The sequence below is a fragment of the Thermobia domestica genome, chromosome 5, assembly GCF_964235325.1.
Source record: "Thermobia domestica chromosome 5, izTheDome1.hap1.1, whole genome shotgun sequence".
NCBI lineage: Eukaryota > Metazoa > Arthropoda > Insecta > Zygentoma > Lepismatidae > Thermobia > Thermobia domestica.
Genome location: NC_137458.1, coordinates 86,215,312 through 86,235,958, shown reverse-complemented (window position 1 = coordinate 86,235,958; position 20,647 = coordinate 86,215,312). Strand labels below are relative to the sequence as shown.

General features: G+C 35.5%; 1 protein-coding gene across 1 annotated transcript in view; it reads left to right on the top strand.

The window, feature by feature from the left end:
* LOC145685975 (solute carrier family 53 member 1-like) overlaps positions 1-20,647 on the top strand; it is a 192,101-nt gene that overhangs the window by 18,882 nt on the left and 152,572 nt on the right. Inside the window, exon 3 of the mRNA XM_081758771.1 lies at positions 1,217-1,367. Within this exon, the coding sequence (XP_081614897.1) occupies positions 1,217-1,367 (151 nt within the window). The remainder of the gene's footprint in view (positions 1-1,216; positions 1,368-20,647) is intronic.

Below are 20,647 nucleotides of genomic sequence, written 5' to 3'. Positions count from 1 at the left end.
TGTGCAATCTTTTACGATTTTTTTTAAATGAAGAGAAACTGATTCTCCATTAATCATGTTTGAACTGCTTAAGTAAAATCATGTTGTAACTTTTTATGTCATCTATTGCCCTCACGATAATAAATCGTTGTTCTTAACAATTTATTTCATTCTCTTATTTACAGTTTGCCACATTAATATATTTGTAACAAAATTCTGGTTTGATCCAACGCGTTTCTAAGTCTCAACCACCCAACGACCCTGGTTTTGGGTTGCCTACTATTGCAGGAAAGGGATAATTGCAGGTGGGAATGCACTTTTTGAATCGTGCATACATTGTTATGATATTTTGTTTTACAGACATGAGACTATGAAAATGTCTTTAATTATAAACATTTGGCTGTATAAGTTAGAGGTGCTAAATCTATATGTGAAGTCCGTTTCTTCTAATTTGTACCATTTACATGACATTTTGTAGCAGATACAGGACAGGTATTTTATGTATGCAAACGAAAATCTATAGAATATATTACGGAAATGACAATTGTGATCTTTTTCTGTTGTACCAATTTGAAGGAGTTTCTATGATAAGAGATTAGCAGTACTCAGCAAGCATACTGCTCTTCCGTTGTCCACTGAACTACTTTTCAAATGTTGCAATATCGTGGTGGAATCGTTCCCCAAGTTCATCACTAACAGCCCCTAAATTTTGTGGAGAGAAGTCCTAATGTGAAGTCCTAAAAATGTAATTTCAGGGACATGTGGCATCCCATGGTTTGGGGGCAGTGCACCATATCACTAACAATAGTATCATAATATTGTGCTTTAGTATTACCAAGGAAAACACACTAACTTGAATGCTTGCGATGCTGTCTTTTCTATGTGTAGATTCAAACTCTATCTCGTATGGCGCTTCTTATATGTGAGTCAATGAACATGTCTTCGTTTATCTTTGTGTCACTTAGGCTTAGAAATTTTATCTTTAGGTGCTTAAAAGCTGGCTTATCTCCTTAAGCTTAAAAGCTGGATTTAATGTTTTAACGAAGATGTTAATAAAATCTAGTTTTTAGGCATTGTTCGCTTATATGTGTATATTTTCAAACACTTCAGTTTTCGTTTAACATTTGTTTCTTTCTTGTTATTTTAAATTCGAAACTTTTTGTTGTTAGTGCTAACACAAGCTACAAACAATATTTGAAAGTATTCAGTTTCTGGTTTCTTTATTGCTGCTTATTAGGAGCTGAAAGAAGAGCTATACAGCTTAGCTGCAAAAGCGCCTCCACCTTACTCTGATCCAGATGAACTTGCTGCTTACTATGTGAGTGCAGACGAGAGATTTTTCCATATATGTCACAGGGACCTAGCGAAAATTAACACTTTCTTCGCAGGTAATGTTGCTTGTGTAAACATTTTACTATATTTAAAAATACGTGGTAACTATCAGGAGTTTTCAAAACATCAGAATTTTAATGCAAATCATAGTGTTTTGTGTTTTAAAAAATCTTATAAGATTATAGTTTCACTAGAACTTTTTGTCAGCCTTCCTCTACCACTTCCTTTTAACTAGCACGGCTATATTCTTTACCCATCCAATCTATTGTTATCCTATTCCCTTGTTTGAAAGGAAAAGTCATCAAGTATGGGAGACTTTTTAAAGAAATAAAAAAAGGGCGTCTTGTTTGAAAGTGGTTCATAGCAGATATCTAGGACACGATATTTTCATAATAGTAATGATATATTACCTTAAAAACACAGACACCTTGTTTATCGAAATGTTACTTCAGAATACGAACAAATTTCAACAATAATCATGTAATAAAAATGGAAATCAGAGTACTCCTTTTCCCCATATTAGGATACACCAGGGTTCCTAGTAGGAGAATATAAGACATATAATCTTAAATCTTGAAATAACAGGCTTTAAAGCTTAAAATAGGGTCTACTATTTACTCCTCCTAATATAGCATTTTGTGAAAAATATAATGTTAGAACAGCCAACCGTTATGGGCAGAGATCACCAAGAAGCACCTAACAAAATAGGTACAAATGAGCATAGCCTATAAATAAGCTAAATCTTCTAACTAGACAACACCCTCAAACCAGATGAAGAGATCCGCATCTAAGGTGGACAGATGAGAGATATCTCTGTAACACATAGCTCCACTAGTCTCCCAGTGAAGAGTGAAAAAGAGGATAAGAAAGTCATCCATAACCCATGACTCTAATTTGATTGGCCGTAAAGTATCAGCCGTAGATAAGTAACGTAAGGATAGAAAAACTCGAGTTAGAAAGAATCGAACCCGAGATATCTAATACTTATGAAGCATCCAGGAATAATTAGGTACAGCGAGATTAGTAATTTCTATTAACAACACGTAGCCAGACGGTAACAGCTTCAGGATCATATTCATGGTGCTTGAACCCTTTATCGTAGTACGTTTCGGAATTCAGAACTCAAATTGCTTATATTGCTATTCAGGGATATCGTAACTTCGATTATACATGGCAACTCAAACTTCAGCAACAGTTTATTTATTAGATAACAAAAGTGTTTATAAAAGAAAAATATATGTAGTAGTACAAAGTCGGGTAACACAAATTACATGTTCGTTATTTTATACCAATATTATACAAAGTGCACAAGAGCAGGATAGAAAAGGTAAACCTATGGCTAGAGGGAGAGAAAATCGAAGACGTTAAGACGTTCTCCTATTGAGGAAGTCGAATACCCTCGGACGGAAGAAGTGAAAAAGACGTAAGTTCCAGACTAGCACAACAAGAAAAGTGGGCAAAGATAAGCATGGCAATTTTCTACTAGCTAAACAAGCATTCAATACGAAAAGAGGACTACTAACATCAAGAAATGTGTCGTTGGACTTTCGTAAACGATTTATTAAGATCCTGGTATGGACCGTGGCGATTTATGGATCAGAGACGTGGACATTGTGAGAAGCTGAAATATCCAAGCTGGAAGCATTTTGAAATATGGTGTTGGCGCAAAATGCTACGCATATCATGGACCGAAAGTAAAAGAGAATGAAGACGTACTAAAGGTAGCTAATGAAGGACGACAGATCATAAAGATAATAAGGAAAAGAAGAAACAACATTATTGGCCATCTTATTTGGCACTCTGATTAATCACCGTGTTGATAGAGGGAAAGGCAGAAGGAAAAGCAGGAAGAGGAAGACCAAGGATAGTATATCTAGATGCAGTTACAAAGAAGATACCTTATCAAAGTATAAATCAGCTCTCCCAAGGGAGAAAAAATTTTAAAAATTTCCATGTTGCCCATCAACCTATGGTTGAGGTGAGAAAGAAGATTATACAATGTATGGCTCTCATGTCATCATTTGACTCATTGATATTGCTTATCAATGAATAAAACTCAACGCCTAACGTTCGAAGTCCTGAAGTCCAATTTGGTGTAAAAATGCAATGGATCGAAAGATGTACAAGGCCATCCTTTAAAATGATTATTAAAGCGTCTGGACTCACGTGGAGAGAGGGAGAGTAAACAACAAAAGGTAGAAAATAGTAAAAATGATGACGAAAATAACTATTTAAATATTTATCTTTACTACCCACTGATGTTAATAATATTTCTCCACTGTGTCAAATTTCAATCACTAAAGTTCAAAACTAATGATAATTCATAAAGTCGTTATGTTCCTGCTGGATATGGCCAAGTGATAAGAAAAATGCTGTCATTTCTTAAAAATGCCTTAAATCGACATAATTCCTTGAAGATGCCATCGGAATTTCCTACAAAATTAGAGGAAAATAGTATGCGAAATTTACTGTGTGAGAAAATTGTTTGATTCTTGAAAAAATTCAAAATCCAACCATTTTTCAGTAAAACAAAGAAATTTTTTAGCGGTGAGTCAACTGACCGAAATCGGTAAACGAAGCGGCCCTGACCGAGAACACAAATTAACAGAGCCCGGTGAAGCTATGTTGATGGTCACGAGAAACTATTGTTTCACAAAATAATAATAATTATTATTATTATTTTCATTGAAATGGATAGCAAAATTTCTAAGTCAAAATTTTCTTTGCTCGTATTAGAGACTAAGCCTAACTTCCAAACCAATAACATGGGAACTAAAAATTTTTATCTCCAGAAACCTAAGATGCACAAAGCCCCAAAGCTCGAAATCAACTAATATTTGCATAGTTCTTTCGTACCTGTCGCAGGCAGAAAAAAGTTGAGAGCATTCTATTCCTGAAGACATAACTGATCGCGGGGCCAAAGAGGCATCTTTTATATTGTAATATTCTACGTAGTTTAGTTTATTAAACAATCGACGCGTGCTTATATTTCCAAACACCAACTATGTGCACCTTACTACGGATTACTATGGTAGCAGACTACAGAAGCACCACCGACATCACTGATTCATATGACAATGAAGGATCACTAGCGCCACAGCCACACTGCAGCATCTATATAACCAACAGGATTTCACCGACAAGTATCAATTTCTGGCTAGTCAAATCCCCTTCCTTAGCTTGCAGTGGAGTTTTGAAAGAACCTTAACTTTGCGACCTGAAATATTTCCGAAATGACAGAAAATGTAACAAATGTAGTTACGTAAGAATGTACCCATGTCAGGGGCCTATAAAATTCTGTAAACAACAAGTGCCCCCAGGGGTTCCATCATAGAGCCCCAGGGGCCAACTTGAAAATTTCAAATGGAAACCTCCTATTTTTATTGCAGATTCTGATTATGCGATCAAAACTAAGCAACTTTTATTTGAAGCACTTTTTCGCTATACTAATAGATGGCGCTGTAATCGCAAAAAAAAATTAATATCATTGTACATACGTCCCCAACTTTGCGACCTCAAATATTTCCAAAATGACAAAAGATGTGACAAATCTCGTTACGTAAGAATGTATCCATGTCAGGGGCCTATAAAATTCTGTAAACAACAAGTGCCCCCAGCAGTCTCATCATAGTGCCCCAGGGGCCAAGTTGAAAGTTTCAAATACAAACCCCTATTTTTGTTACAGGTTCTGACTCTGCGATCAAAACTTTTCGTTATACGCCTAAATGGCTGGGTAATCACAATATGTATGTTACCTGGGATTGATAATAAACTAAATATCTCGATAAATACACGTGCAATTAAAAAGCACGAAATACGTGTCCAATATTTTAAAAAGGCTTAGCATAAAATAAAATTGCTTTCATTTGCATTTCAATGCGACCGTGGTAGACCATTACGATATGGATAGGAAAGTTTTTGTGAACATTTTCCCTAGAATTGTAAAGGTCAAGTAGACCAATATGTTTGTTAAATATCACAGACACGGACAGATTAAGTAAAATCGTTATTTCACACTAGTACGTAAAAGCAAAAGTGACGACGGAGATTTCACAGGAGAACAAATTTAGAAAACCGCATAAAACGCAAAGAAACTTAATCGATATACAGGGCTATTGTAAATGATCTTCCCGATTTCAAAGGTTAATAACTCACGTGTGTTTAGTCACAATAACATGCTGCTTATGTTAAATGACAGAAAACTCAAAATTATTTTTTGCTTATAAGTACATGCGTGTTATGTTTCTAGACAAAGTTGCTCAAGATGAGTGCCGTTTGTAATTCAACATACATCAGTTTGATAGTCTAATTCTTGGAACACTCTTTGTTTTACATTCCACAGCCAGGAGATCCATCTGCTTCTTAAATGCATTCTCAAAACTCGGTTTAATTGTTAGGGATGGGTGACTGATACACTTGGATATAACATAACTCTAACTTCGTTGAAAATTCCGTTTCACATGAAAGTAGAGAAAGAGAAAAAAACATTGTGCTGTCTTCGTTTCCTGATATCTAGATTTACTGTTATCCTAGGTACGGAATGCGTAACTACACATAACCTTTACTAGTCACGTAGTGTCTTCCCGTTTGTTTTTTTCGAAGAACTAGATTATCATGAGTCTTCTTGCCTCTCATGACTTGGTTGTCTAAAATTAGCAGATGAACAAAGTGTAACTGGTGTTTCACAGCATGTGATCAAACTGCGCACCTCTCTTGATATGACAGTGAGCAATTCGATGGTAAAACACAAATACTGCATTCCTGATAGCGTCCAGTTCAATAAGAGCAAAATCATCAATAATCCTTTGACGAAGATTATCCAAAGTGGTTGACATTGTTTGATATATTCGGATCTTTAGATAAACCCAGAAAAAGTAGTCTAGTGGCGATAAATCAGAGGAACAGAGAACCAGCAGGCTACCCATCTGCAAATCCATTATTTAGGATATTCCGTGTTAAGAAATTGCCGCATATTTACACGGTTCTGCGGTCCTGCACATCTTGCTGAAACCATCTGTGGGCAAAATTGTCTTCTGCAGTGTCTCTTATTGCTGGAACTACTTGATATCGAAGCATCTCCTCACACAGTTCAGAAATCAAATTGTTATTAATAAAAAAAGGACCAATTATTGTATATTTAACACTACCGCCCAGATTTTCAACTTTTCAGGATTTAGAACATGTTTGAAAGGATCAATGATATTGCTGTCAAATCAATACCTTCAATGACTTCTGTTAATGTAACCGGTTAGGTAGAACGTGACTTCATCAGAGAACACATTGCTGGTAAGAACAATAGGATCATCATTGATTCACTTCATCATATCATCATATCTTCACAAAATTCTACACGCCGATCAAAGACATTCATCTAGCTGGTGTATCAGATGAACTTTGCATGGGTAGAACTTCATTTTCTTCATTCTTTTCGCAGAAATGTGACTGATGTCATGTTGTTCAGCAGTTTTATGGATGCTAAGTTGAGTATTTTGAACAAATAACTGCAACATCAAGCTGTTTGTCGCCGATTTCGGTTGACCAGGAATGTTACAATCCTTTATAGTTACCGTTTCCTCGACGCGTCTTAGGATGCACTCAACAGTAGATCTCGAAATGGAATTGTGTGGAACGCGATTTTTTTCGTTAAATATTATTCTTACTTCAGCACATGACCTTTGGTGATTGCCCCATCCTCGTATCATCGAGGGCGTCAGAACTTTACTTTGAGAGCTCTAATACAAACCAGTTGAAATACAGCTTGAGTATACAGAGGTTCTCTGTAAGAATGTTTACTGCTACCAATATCTAATGGCTTCCACGTTGCTGGACCGTAATTTACAATCAACCATAAGGATTTACAGAACAAGACATATTGGCGACACATATGTGTCTTCCGGCAAATGTCATTTGTTCCACTAAGTTTATAAGAGCAAATTTGCTCTCTTAGATCTACGGATCAACTTTACATGTCCATATTTACTTTCACTTATCAAATGGAATTACATGCAGTTTCAAATCAAATCGTAATTATGCACATCTACATCACCATAACAACAAAATGATGATGTACTTTTAAACTTTAATAGATCCACCGATGAACTTTACGTGTTCACTTTCACTTTTACCTCTCAGGTTTATACATATCTACATAAACATGACAAAAATTAATAACTTAATTCTCTTTTCACACTATGTCCGATTATCAATTGAAACTTCATGTCCCAACGGAAAGCTAGAGTTAATCAACTTTCATAGCTTCCACAAACTCACGGGAAAAAATTCAGTTCTTGAAGAATATTGTTACAAACATATTCATAACTTTATTTGTTTGCAAGTCTTAACACATCACAGAGCATGTCCACTTCTTGAACCAGGTTTTCATTTATCAACCTCAGGTGACATACAATATTATTATCATTATTGCGATTTATGTGTTATATAGGAAGACAACGAAAAAAGTACATAAACTGAAAGTTGCGTATTTTCGGTCGCAGTATCCGAGTCTGCATTAATGTAGAGGGTTTCTATTTAGAATTTTGGGAAGATGAAGGCAACTTTATTTTATGTTAATTGAATAGATGTTTTAAATGATTGGACACGTACTTAAATTGCAAGTGCATTTCTCGAGGTATTTAGATTATCGTCAGCCTTAGGAAGGTAACGTGATATCCATTTTTTTTTTTTATTAGTACAGCTCCATCTAGTAGAATAACGAGAAAGTACTTGAAGTAAAAATTGTTTACTTCCGATCGCAGAATCAAAATTTGCAATAAAAATAGGATGTTTCCAATTAAAACTTTCAAGTTGGCTCCCGGTGCCCTATGATGCGACCCCTGGGGGCACTTGTTTACAGAATTTTATAGGCACCTGACATTCTTACGTAACTAGATTTGTCACATTTTTTGTCATTTCGGAAATATTTGAGGTCGCAAAGTCAGGAGACGTGCGTACGATGATATTTACTTTTTCCGATTACAGCGCCATCTATTAGAATAACGAAAAAGTGCTTCAAATAAAAGCTGCTTAGTTTTGATCGTATAATCAGAATCTGCAATAAAAAAAATAGGGGATTTCCATTTGAAATTTTCAAGTTGGCCCCTAACATGGGTACATTCTTACGTAACTAGATTTGTCACATTTTCTGTCATTTCGGAAATATTTCAGATCGCAAAGTTAGGTGAGACACCATATATATATATATATATATATATATATATATATATATATATATATATATATATATATATATATATATGTGTGTGTGTGTGTGTGTGTGTGTGTGTGTGTGTGTGTATGTGTGTGGTCCAATTTTTTTTTTTTGTGAATTTTATTGCGCATAGTTGCTAATATTGTTCCTTTTCTACAAGTATATTTCACTGCAAAAAATGAACTCAATTGGATAATATTTAGGGGTCGCTCAAGCGACACGAAGTTGTGCCATAGGATGCATATAATTATGTCGTATACGAGACATATTGGAGGTTTAAACATTCAATCGTTATAAGTAAATTGTACTTTTTGCCCTACAAAATGAATTATTTATTATTATTACTAAACTTGCAAATAGCTATTTTCAAAATAACATTTATTGATTTCAAAATAAGTGAGATACCTCTAAATATGCAGTTGCTGTTCATTTTAAACAGAAAAAATAAGGTTATTAACGAAGTTGGTAATTTTTCAAAGTGCTCTTTCGAGCGTCTGAAACACGCTTTCTGTGGTTCTCAACCTGAATTAGGCTCTGCATTTCACTTTCTTTCTTTCTGATTGACTCATTGAAATTGGACATAAGGCTACTGAACGTCCAGCAGCATCGTTGACAACCTTAAGTGACTCGACGATTCTTTTGGAATTTGTCCGAGTTACTCCAGTGCTCAGGATCACATTGGAACATGAAATTGATGTCAACTCGAAGAGAACGTAAGGCGCAAAGAGAGGCTGAATTAATCAAGTCATGAAGATTCTTTGTGTCTAAGCCGTGGCAGTCTGTGAGTTTTATGCCTCTTGAACTCCAATTTTCTTCACAAGCCTTAAGACGATTTATAATATTCCGCTTGTCCTCGAAAGATAACTTCTCAGAGAACAGTGAGAGTGGAACTAACTCTGCTTCAAGATACCACAAGTGAGTTTGAAACTTGTTCATTGCAGATTCAGACACAGATTCATTCACTATGGCATATTGTTTGATCTGGTTGAACAGAAGTAAGTCGTTGACGGGGGCATCACATGTCTTGGGACACAAAATCCATGCTTTTACGTATATGAGACTTGCAAATAAACATACTTTCCGCAGATTTTTTTTCTCTTTGACTGTAAGCTTAAACATTTCACGGAAAATTTATATCTTGAAGCAGCATATTACCTTTCCCATCCAACGAGCCATATGGTAAGCACCTGGTGACTTGAAACGGTACTCCTTTGGAAATTCACTAAGTATCAACAGGCAAGGCTCTATCATTTCTTTATAGTCATCACGGGGAACATCGTTATTATCTTTCTTATGTACAAGACAATTTTGTAGAAACATAACTTCATTTTTCAGTGTTCGTACATATGGCATGGAAAGGCGTTCGTCTTCCAGCGCCTTAAAATTATAATGCTTAAAGTTTGGTCAAAACTCTTGGAAACGTTGAAACAGTGGAATAGTATGTTCTCCAAAATTACGGGAGGTCATAATTAATTAGGTGAAATTTACCCGTGTTTTAGACGATACCAATCATAAATATAACTCCGTTTCTCTTCCAGTCGTGGACTTATATGTCTTATATTTATGCCTACACTAGAAACGCCATTTCAGATACGTAGCCAAGTTGGGGTATGTACCCCCTTCGAAACCAAAAAATGGAAAAATTAAGGAAGAAGTAAACAAAAAGAAACGAAAAAAAGAAGAATCAGCGTTAAAAATAAAAAGCTACAGCAAGCGTTTGGTTACTCTTTCTTATGAGCAGCTTTTTGTGGAGGAAACGGGAGGTGTAAGTTAAAATGGATATTGTTGTAATGGGGTTATTTCATGTCACGGACCCCTTCTTCCCCTATTACGAAATCTTGGCCACTTTAAATATTGTTTTTGAATGAAATGCACAAAACAACGAAAAGGTCCATCACCGCTTAAATGCGAATACGTTCAATATTTCAAATAAGAGATATGGAGCATAATTGAAGGCTTTGAGCGACCTCTAAATATTTTTTTACTGCGATGAAATTTTTCAGTCAGTATATTTAGACCACATGGATAAAATTTAGACCACATGGATGTATGGATGTATGTATGTATGTATGGATAGATAGATAGATAGATAGATAGATAGATAGATAGATAGATAGATAGATAGATAGATAGATAGATAGATAGATAGATAGATAGATAGATAGATAGATAGATAGATAGATAGATAGATAGATAGGGTGTTAATGAACTGTACCAACAAACTGTAAGAGGTGATTCCTCACATCAAAATAAGAGAAAAAAGTTTATATGGACCTATGGTGAAAAGTGCATAATTTCAGAGCTAGAGCTGTCCAAATTGCGAAAAGGCTAAATTTCAGTAGGTTCTATTTCGAATTTCAGAAACCGTGTATGGTGGTTCTTATCAACGTAAAGGAAGTCACGCATACACAATCCAAAAGTGCATATTTCATCAATTGTCAATAGGTGTAGAGGATATTCCTTACAGGGTGTAATTCTCATATATGTTTTTAATAGAGTTTTCAGATATACCCTGATTTCAAGAAGGTTCCAAAGTATAAGCAGGAGGTAAACCTTGACAACAATGGACATCCAATGCTTCGAAGGGAAGACGGAAGTGTTAGAAACAGGCAGCTCCATGTTTTTTGTGTTCGGAATAACGTGTAATGATATGTATTTCATCACGGTGTATTTCCCGTTTTCTTCACTTATAAGCATGAAAGAAAACATCACACCATGCGTTTTACCGAGTACGAGGACCGTGCTGCTGAGGATTCTGAACACTTCCGACATCCCACCAAAGGATTCCGTGTTCACTGCTATCAAGGCTCATCGTTCGCCTGCTTTGGACCAATCATAAAGTCAGAGCATATCTCAAAATTCGGTTGATGGCATGTCTGGGAATTTCACCCTACAGGAATAATCTGTACACCAATTGAACATTAATGAAATACGCATTTTTGGATTGCGTATGCGTGACTTCCTTTACGCTGAGAAGGACCACCATCCACAATCTCTCGAATTCGAAATGCCTCTTGAAATTTAGCTTTTTCGCGATTTTGGACAGCCCTAGGTCTGAAATTATGCACTTTTCGCCATAGGTCCATATGAACTTTTTCTCTTATTTTGATGTGAGGAATCACCTCTTAAACTTTGTTGGTATAGTTCATTAACACCCTGTATATATATATATATATATATATATATATATATATATATATATATATATATATATATATATATATATATATATAATGAATATTGAATAATATGGAAAGATAAAACATGTCTGCTGTGTTGGAGCGTAGTTACTCGTTATAGTTTGTTCGGTGGCCCCCAGCATTGAATGTAATCTTGAGGTCCCATTATTGGAATGAAACTAACAGTATTATAAAGTCCTGTTTGGTGCTCTTTGTTTGGGGCATAATAAGAATATATTTCAACAATATGAACAATGGATCCCCAGCATCATACTGTCTAAATATGTATTGGGGGCCCCATTAGTGACGAAATGAAACTGACTTTTATAATAATAAGCCGGTATCCATTTGAAGGTGCTGCGTAGCAGAAAGGTCGAGTAAGTCAGTGTCGGACTGGACAGGGTGGCGAGACGGAGATCTCAGTCTACACCCCCCTCTTATGGCGCCCCTTTGACACAATAAAATAGTCTTAGTTCTATTGAAGTCATGACAATTTTAGTTAAAATTTCCATTATTGTCTTTATAATAAATGTCATATAACAGAGGTATTGCAGGTTTTCGTACATTATTTAGAGGCTTTAAGCTGTCAAGTCGCCGTGCTCTCCTCGTTGCTGGTGCCAGCACTGCCAGATATCCTAGGTGATATGTAGCAACTCGGTCTGATCACAAGTCGCATTGTGACTGCCGTATGGCTCAATCTCTCGTTGCATTATTTGATTGTTGTAATGTTATATTGTTAGCATCGGGACTCAACGTAAGCGACGCCTGCGTGTTCTCAGGTAGGAAAGTAGATGTTAATTAAGGCAAGAATATTGTGTGCACTTGTTTATTGTGTTATTTATTAACGTATTATTGACTTTAGTAGTCATAGATGTTTAGGTAAAAATGGAAATATTTTTTTTGATAAAATTTTCTTCAGAATTTCAATATCCAAGTTATGCGTAAATTACGTTTAACATATCTAAAAGTTATCTTCACATTCCGTCTGGCTGAACTTCCAATAGTTATGAAATTATAAATTTATTTTGGTTAAAGGTTAACAGTCGCTTTTTTGACAAGAGCAGTGTCAGTGTTGCCAATTAGGGGGAAAAGTCGCTTCATCTAGGGGATTCGCCTTCCAGGATAGCGACAAAAAATAATTTTTCCGATCAGCGACTTTTTTGGTGATTTTGGAATGACGATTTGGCGACTTACAAATCTAGCGACTTTTGTGCTACGAACAACTTGTTCTAAAATAAGTACTATTAGCTCGAATCTGCTCAGATATATGTTTATTTTCCTTTCGCTTATTTGAACCAGTGCAGGTTTTGCCGACCTGGGAAAGTACAAAACATTTATCTCTATATTCCCGCTTTGATTGCTGTTACCTCTTAATGGAGACCAATCCCAGCTTCAATGTCCTGTAGTTTAGAGAACTTCCGTTTAGAGACACAAATAATACATTACCGATAGCAAACAAATTATCTTTAGAAGCATGAGTAGAAGTGAAGTGTGTAAGATTTTTTCTAGACCTTTAATTTTGTTTGTTTTTCTAAACTAATTTTTGATTTCGCTGAAGCAAAATTGATCATAAAGTTAAAAACGTATAAAAGTGAAATAATTATTAGTTATATATGATTCTTTCATATATGTTCTTGTAGCGTAGATAGCACTATGGCTTGAATTGATCACGCATCTTATACACACATACACACACACACACACACACACACACATATTATATATATATATATATATATATATATATATATATATATATATATATATATATATATATATATATATATATATATACGAAAGAGGCAAAATCCCACGAAAATTTTTTTAGTGACTTTTCACCCAAAATTGGAGTCATGGAGTCATTTCATTTCCTATTTAGCGACTTTTTGCATTAACTTGTTGGAAACACTGATCAGTGTATCGTCTGCATTGTAAGAACGAAAACACTATGTACGTACATTTGTTTAAAATTGTGCTAGAGCAACAGGACGTTTGGATTTTATATTGAAGGCTCAATAGCCCAATATTTATTTATGTTCTAATTTAAAATAATACTGTATATGCAGTGCACATGTGGTGCAAAAGAGAGCAGAGCAGCCAGAGCAAGAAGTTTAACAGACAAATGGTTGAAATTCGAAACTGTAATGACAGAAGCTCTTTACACAGAGCTATTTAGGGTTTACAGCACTACCTAAGAATTATCCATTGTCCCCAGAGATGGACTACTTAACGGCATGGGAAATGGTCCAAACACTAGCAACAAGTTTAAAGTAACTCAGAGAGAAATCTTATCACCTGTATGGAAACGTTAAAATGTTTTCGGAAAATCTTAACAGAAAATGGGATAAAAACCAACTTCATCTCAGGGTGGATGCTGATTTTGCAACAAAAAGGATTCGGTGCAAAAAGCTCTTTTTGATGAAAACTGCTCTGTTGAAAATTCGTCTTTACAAGAAGAAGCCAAGTGGAAGAAGCACCAAATAGAAATCTTCTACAGAATTTGTGACACAGCTTTTACAAGTGTTTACGAGAGGTTTATTCCAAATGAACATTTAATGATAGATTGTGCCTGTTTGAGCACAAAGAGATTTGAGGAAATAAAGAAAAATGAATTACCAGATGGACCCCTGAAAACATTGGCAGAAAATACAGGTGTGTGCAAGGACGCCCATCAGAGGGGCAAGGTGGGGCGCTCGCTCCCTAGAGGAAATTGTACTTCAGAATATCGAAAATCCAATAGAATTTTTACATTAGTTAGCAAAATTTGAAACTATTTTTGAAACGTCGCTTATACTTGCCCCGCCTTGGAAACCACAACATGGGCGCACTTGGGTGTGTGTAAAGAAACCCTGTCACGCGAACTCAAACAATTTGCGACTCATTGAAAAGATTACTTCAAGAATCTGCAGGATGTTTCTACTACGTAGTGACTTCGATGTGGTTCAGTGCCCAGCTGATTCTGCGAATTGAAGACGAATGGGAAGAAAACAAAACGAAAGATCAGGATCAGCTGAATCCAGGGTTGCATGCACTGTGCGGTTGCAGGTGTAAGTCATGTCACAGGTTGACTGCTTGACACAAAATAATACATAGGAATATTATTCATTTTGTGCTGTGGTTGAATGTGCGTCTGTGATTTTGTCCTAGTGTCAGTGGTGTGTTTTTCTACTCCAAATGAAATATGAGTACCGTAAAAAGAAAATATGACAGTGGATACAATAATAGGAGTGTTTTATAAGGCTGAGGACCTATCGAATTTCAGGAGTGAAAATTATCGAGTTGTCATTTGTTACTCGAAATAGTTCGAGTATTTGAAATTATCGAAGTTTCGGGTATTATCGAAGTTAAGGGTATTATCTAAGTTAAGGGTATTATCGAAATTTCGAGTATTATCGAAGTATTATCGGAATTTCGAGTATTATCGAAGTACTATCGGAATTTCGAGTATTGTCGAAGTTTCGGGTATTAGAGAAATTTTGAGTATTATCGAAGCAAGCTAACTTCTTTGCTAGCAAATTCAGCATTGAAATCTTAAGTGCCAGTGACAACACGGAAATTAATATGTCAGGTATGAAGGAAAAAAGTGTTTATTAATGCTTGATATTTTACTAGTAATTTGCAAGGTTTAGAATTTATCAATGTCGCCCCATGGGAGAGGAGGTGAATGGTTGGGTGGTTCAGATTCAAACCTTATACCCGTCGAGCCATCCATTCTGACCCATTTTTCTGTCATTTTTAGCCGCCCTATAAGAAGGGACGGGGTAATGTAACGGCTGGCCAGTGAATGTGTTTATCTGTGCCATGCAAAGGGCACCAGATAAAGCGATGTGCTTTGCACACACTAACATTGTTAAGTTAGTGCCACAGGCAAGAACACCGGCACGGTAAAAGCAGTGTTTACTCCAGACATGTTTTTTTGGGAGCACTGTTCCCCGGAGCTCTGAAAGTACCCTCGGAGGAGACCAAATTAATACGTCTGTAATTTAATAATAGATTAGTACTGTGTGAAAATAATATTTAACAATAGATTAGTACTCTCCGAATACTAACTGTGCCCCCCGGAACATTTTTTTCTGAAAAAAATACTGGGTGAAAGTTGTCAGTTGCATCATTTCATTTTAAGATGGTGGCCAAATGAAAATAGAGGCAACAGGAAAAGTGACGAAGTATAATCGCCCTAATATTCTAAACTGGTGAACCGAATCGAGTGATTCTTTGCACGATTACTGACCTTAGTCACCAACTTAGACTTATAATTTGATTGGGGGCTCCGGCGAGGGCCAAAAGGAATGTTCGTAAACGGCAAAAATCAGGGTTCTTCTGCGAACCTTCTTATCGGAGGGGGGAATGAGTCCGATTACTGCGGTAAGTGGCCATAGGCATTTCTAAATGGCGGCTAAACCGAAATTTTGGCCATAAAAAGCGCACTAATAATAGAATGGCGCTCTCAAGTCCCGATTTCTAATCGTTACATTTTACTGCAGTACGCGATCATAGGCATTTCAAAATGGCAGCAGAGAAAAAATGGAGGACAACAAGGTAAAACAGATAAAACGGTGGTAAAAAAATGCGAACACAGGCGGAAGGACGGGTCTAGCTTGTTTTTCACTCACATGCAGCAAATAGGCAATGTTTTGTGAAAAGACATCTTTAGTAATGTAATGAAATTTATTTTTCCGTTACCATCGCAGTATTTGCCTTTTTCTATTGTAGTTAAAAATGTAATTGCCTTGTATAATTTTAAACTATTTTAAAACATATCAATAATTTGGTGTAAAATATTCCTACTTCACATAATACGTAATACTATAAGTCTACAAAGAAAAAAGATGAAATATGCTACTGTAACGTATTAAACGTCAGATGCAAATATGACAGTAAAAAATTATAATGGTAGTAGCAGGGTTTACCCAAAAGGGCCCAGCTCGAAATTAGTATGAAATATGGCTAGGTCTTCCGGTCCACACAAATGTCATTGAAGATGAAAAATTACAAAACATTGAAAACCTAAAACCCGAAAATGGCGACAATTTTTTTAAAAACAGCAGTGAATATAAAATTGTTGCAAATTGTGATAATGACAGTCTTGAAATATAAATAACATTCTAACACTTTTACCCCAAATACATTGAAATATTAAAAAAAATATGGGTCCAGGTGGGTTGTCTTTTCAAAAACATCCGGGTAGTAGTAATATTAATACTGAGAAAACAGTAATATTATTAATAGTCGTAACATCACGAATGCGCTCAAAGAAAGAAGAAATACTCGGATTTAAGTGGGGATAAAAAGAAATTTTTCTTATTTCCTTGAGTTTAAACAGTATTTCTTTAAAAGGTGACTAGAACTGGAGAACAAGAAAAACACGAGGCCGAATTTCTCACTTAATTAGATTTTCCGGACCGGGTCGATCGGGATCTTGCTCAGTTTTAACTCTGGAACACATACATGATCATAAATTGTGTGTGTGTGTGAGAGAGAGGGGGGACTTTAAGAAAGACAGAGAAAGAGAAAAACGAATATAAATATGAAACCCACTTATGATTATAGTGTATGATGAAGGACGCACATACTGCTTACTCAGATTCTCGCCAATGATGCCTTGTAAGTTCTCCAACCGCAGATGAATCTCTTTTGGCAGCCATTATTTTATCTGAAAAAATAATACCTGACGGGAAATCGAACTGAGATTTTCATTTGGAAACCTAGCATGATACCACTGCTCCATCTATTGTTCTACCCAAAATTTCCTCAACAAATGTTGTAGTGTTTCTTTCGGAGAACGATAACACGAAAAGTGAATACTGCAGATCAATGAAGTGGTTCAAATGTCCTGGTAATTTTCTTGTCCTCTCCCAACCAACATTCGTAAATGGTCTGTATCATTATACAGATGTTTGCTTCTGCATTTTTAAGGATCGCTACTCTAGTATGAGAAGTCGATTCTTCACGATCACTTTGTAAAACGACAACTTTGGCGCGGACAGGATTTGAACCTATGTTAGATAGCTGTACTACTCGTACGTCCAATACGTTACTCCTACACTATCATACCCTTACAACTGTAACCCAAGTATTACTAACTTCAGCCCTGATCTTTGGAAAGAACTAACTTCTTCCTGTAAGGTTATTTACACCAAAGTGCACAACGAAATTCATTTATTCGACGACTAGAGACACTTTAGTGCACATGCCCAATAATAAACGAAATAGCACACAGTCCAGGAAAAATTACAGAAATAATAAATATTATGCTCTAATTTCGTCGTGTAAATTCAAAAGTACATGCACAATAATAATAATAATAATAATAATAATAATAATAATAATAATAATAATAATAATAATAATAATAATAATAATAATAATAAATTTTACAGTATAGTTATCAATTAAACCCAGTAGGTAACGTAGGTCATATATTCCATTGTAGACTACTAATACAAACTGAACAAGAAAAGAGAAAGAAAGAAAAATAAAATAAATATTTTACTGCTAAATTTCTATTAGAAACACCCTATATTAAAATGAAAAATGTATCATAATTAAAAGTTATAAATGTTCAAAAGGGAAATTAGATGTTCCGTATAGATGTAGAAGACCTTGCATGTTTCAAATTTTAAATGTGAATAAAACACATTGAATTATAAAATGGAAACAAATTTTGTGTCAAATTAATAAAAATAAAATTTGTTTTGAAATAACCAAAGAGGGGGCCATTTTCTAGTCATCTCCGAAGATTTACTTGTTCCGAACATCTAGTGTCGATTTCATCTATTGCGGATATAACGTTGTAATTCGCACAGGTAGAATGAACACGCTAGTGCTCAAACGGGTCATCTCTACAGGCGGGTGATGTGGGTTAGCTTATGGACCACAACTGGGTCGAGGATTTGAACCAGTAGTGACTCGGTGATTCGATTGAGAATCGGTAACCCGGAGGATAAAAAGGGATTTTTTTATTTCCTTTTATTTTATTTTCTTGAAACAGTATTTCTTTAAGAGGTAACCAGAACTGGAGATGTTATCTCAGAGCACGGAAAACACGATGACAAAGTTCCCAGTTAATTAGTTTCCAGACCGGGTCGATCGGACTCTTGCTCGGTCTTAACTCTAGAACACGCACACAAATTGTGTGTGAGAGAGAGAAGGGGAGAGGAGAGAAAGATGCAAAGAAACAATAGGAAAATTTCAAGAAAGACAGAGAGAAAAAGAGAAAGACTAATATAAATACGAAATCTACTTATCATTACAGTGTATGATGAAGAACACGCACATTCTTTACTTGAATTCTCCCCAGTGATGCCTTGTAACTTTTCGAACCACAGAAAAATCTCTGATTGCAGCCATTATTTTATGCGAAAAAATTATATACCCACGGGGAATCCGATTGCTCTGTTAGGTAATTTCATTCCACCGATTGCTCTACCCAAACTTCGATTAACAAATTGCATATTATTTCTTTCTGAGAACGATAACACGAAATGTGTATACTGCAGATCTATGAAGTATTTCGAATGTCTTGGTAATTCCCATAGATATTATTGTTCTTTCCCATGCGACATTAATAATTCGTCTCTATCGTGATATAGATGTTTACTTTCATCTTTTTAAGGATTGCTAGTTTAATATGAGAAATCGATTCTTCACGATCACTTTGTAAAAAGACAACTTTGGCGTGAACAGTATTTGAACCTATATTTGATAGCTGTACTAATCATAAGTCCAATACCGTGCACTATCATGCCACCTAAAACTACAAGCCAAATATTACTACCTTCAGCCCTGATTTTTTTGAACGGACCGGCTTCTTCCAGTAAGATTATTTACATCATGTGCACAACGAAATTCATTTATTCGACGACCTGGAAACAAATGAGTGCCCACTAATAAACGAAATTACATACAATACAGGAAAAATACAGAAATAATAACATATTATGCAGTAGTTTTGCTGTGCAAGTTCAAAAGTATGCTAATAATAATAATGTTCACCTTCACAGTGTAGTTGTCAATTATTATCTCATGCCTTTTGTATTTTTTCAGAGCGATGATTCATACTACGGTGTAGGGTTGTTAATAAAATATTTATTTATAAAAAATAAACTCATTACACCTGTTTGTATTTTAAATTTTTATCCTTCTGTAAACTACCCTTACTTTTAGGTGCAGGAGGAGGTACTCAGTTTGGAAACTCTGCATGTTGCGTATGTTTTTTATTCTGTTCCTGACTGACACAAACCCGCAGTTAGTTGAAGTTAGTCTGCTGTGCAAGAACAGGGAGGGAAGGAGTAAGCATATAAGACCATAAACTGAAAGCAACTACTGTTAACAATAGTACTTTAATCCAGACTAAATACATCGATTAAAGGAAAATATCAATAAGTTATTTCCTTATTATGTTGTTTCGGTTCTTATTAACATGAAGATTATACACTTTCTATAATGTTTTGTAAAAAAGAAAGACGGAATGGGATTCGATCTGGTGTCAAAATAGTAGAACTTCTAGTCCGCCAGTCTACCCACCTAACCACGGAGACTCCTGTAAGTTTATGTTCTGTTTTAGGTTTTTGGTTTCTTTTGTAGCCATGGTGAGTGTCACTTTCAATCTCAATACAAGAATTTTCCTATTTGTTTCTATATTTGCGTACGAATCTTGGTTATAAGCGCTTATCTACATTTGGCAGAAAATCTAGACACTAGGTTTAAGTCAATAAATTCAATATTTTACTCCACTTTCCAGTTCCTTGCTCCAGCTCGTTTACAGGCAATTATCAATTTGCTTTCGCAGTCGTGCTCTGCTACTGCAAAAATCCCTCGAAAACATGATAGTCAGGATACAAAACCGAGCATAATTTTGTTTTTTGCTTATATTTTTATTATTTTATTATATGCTTTGGAAATATCTCCATAAACAGATTGCTTCCTATTATCTCCACTTTCTAATAAC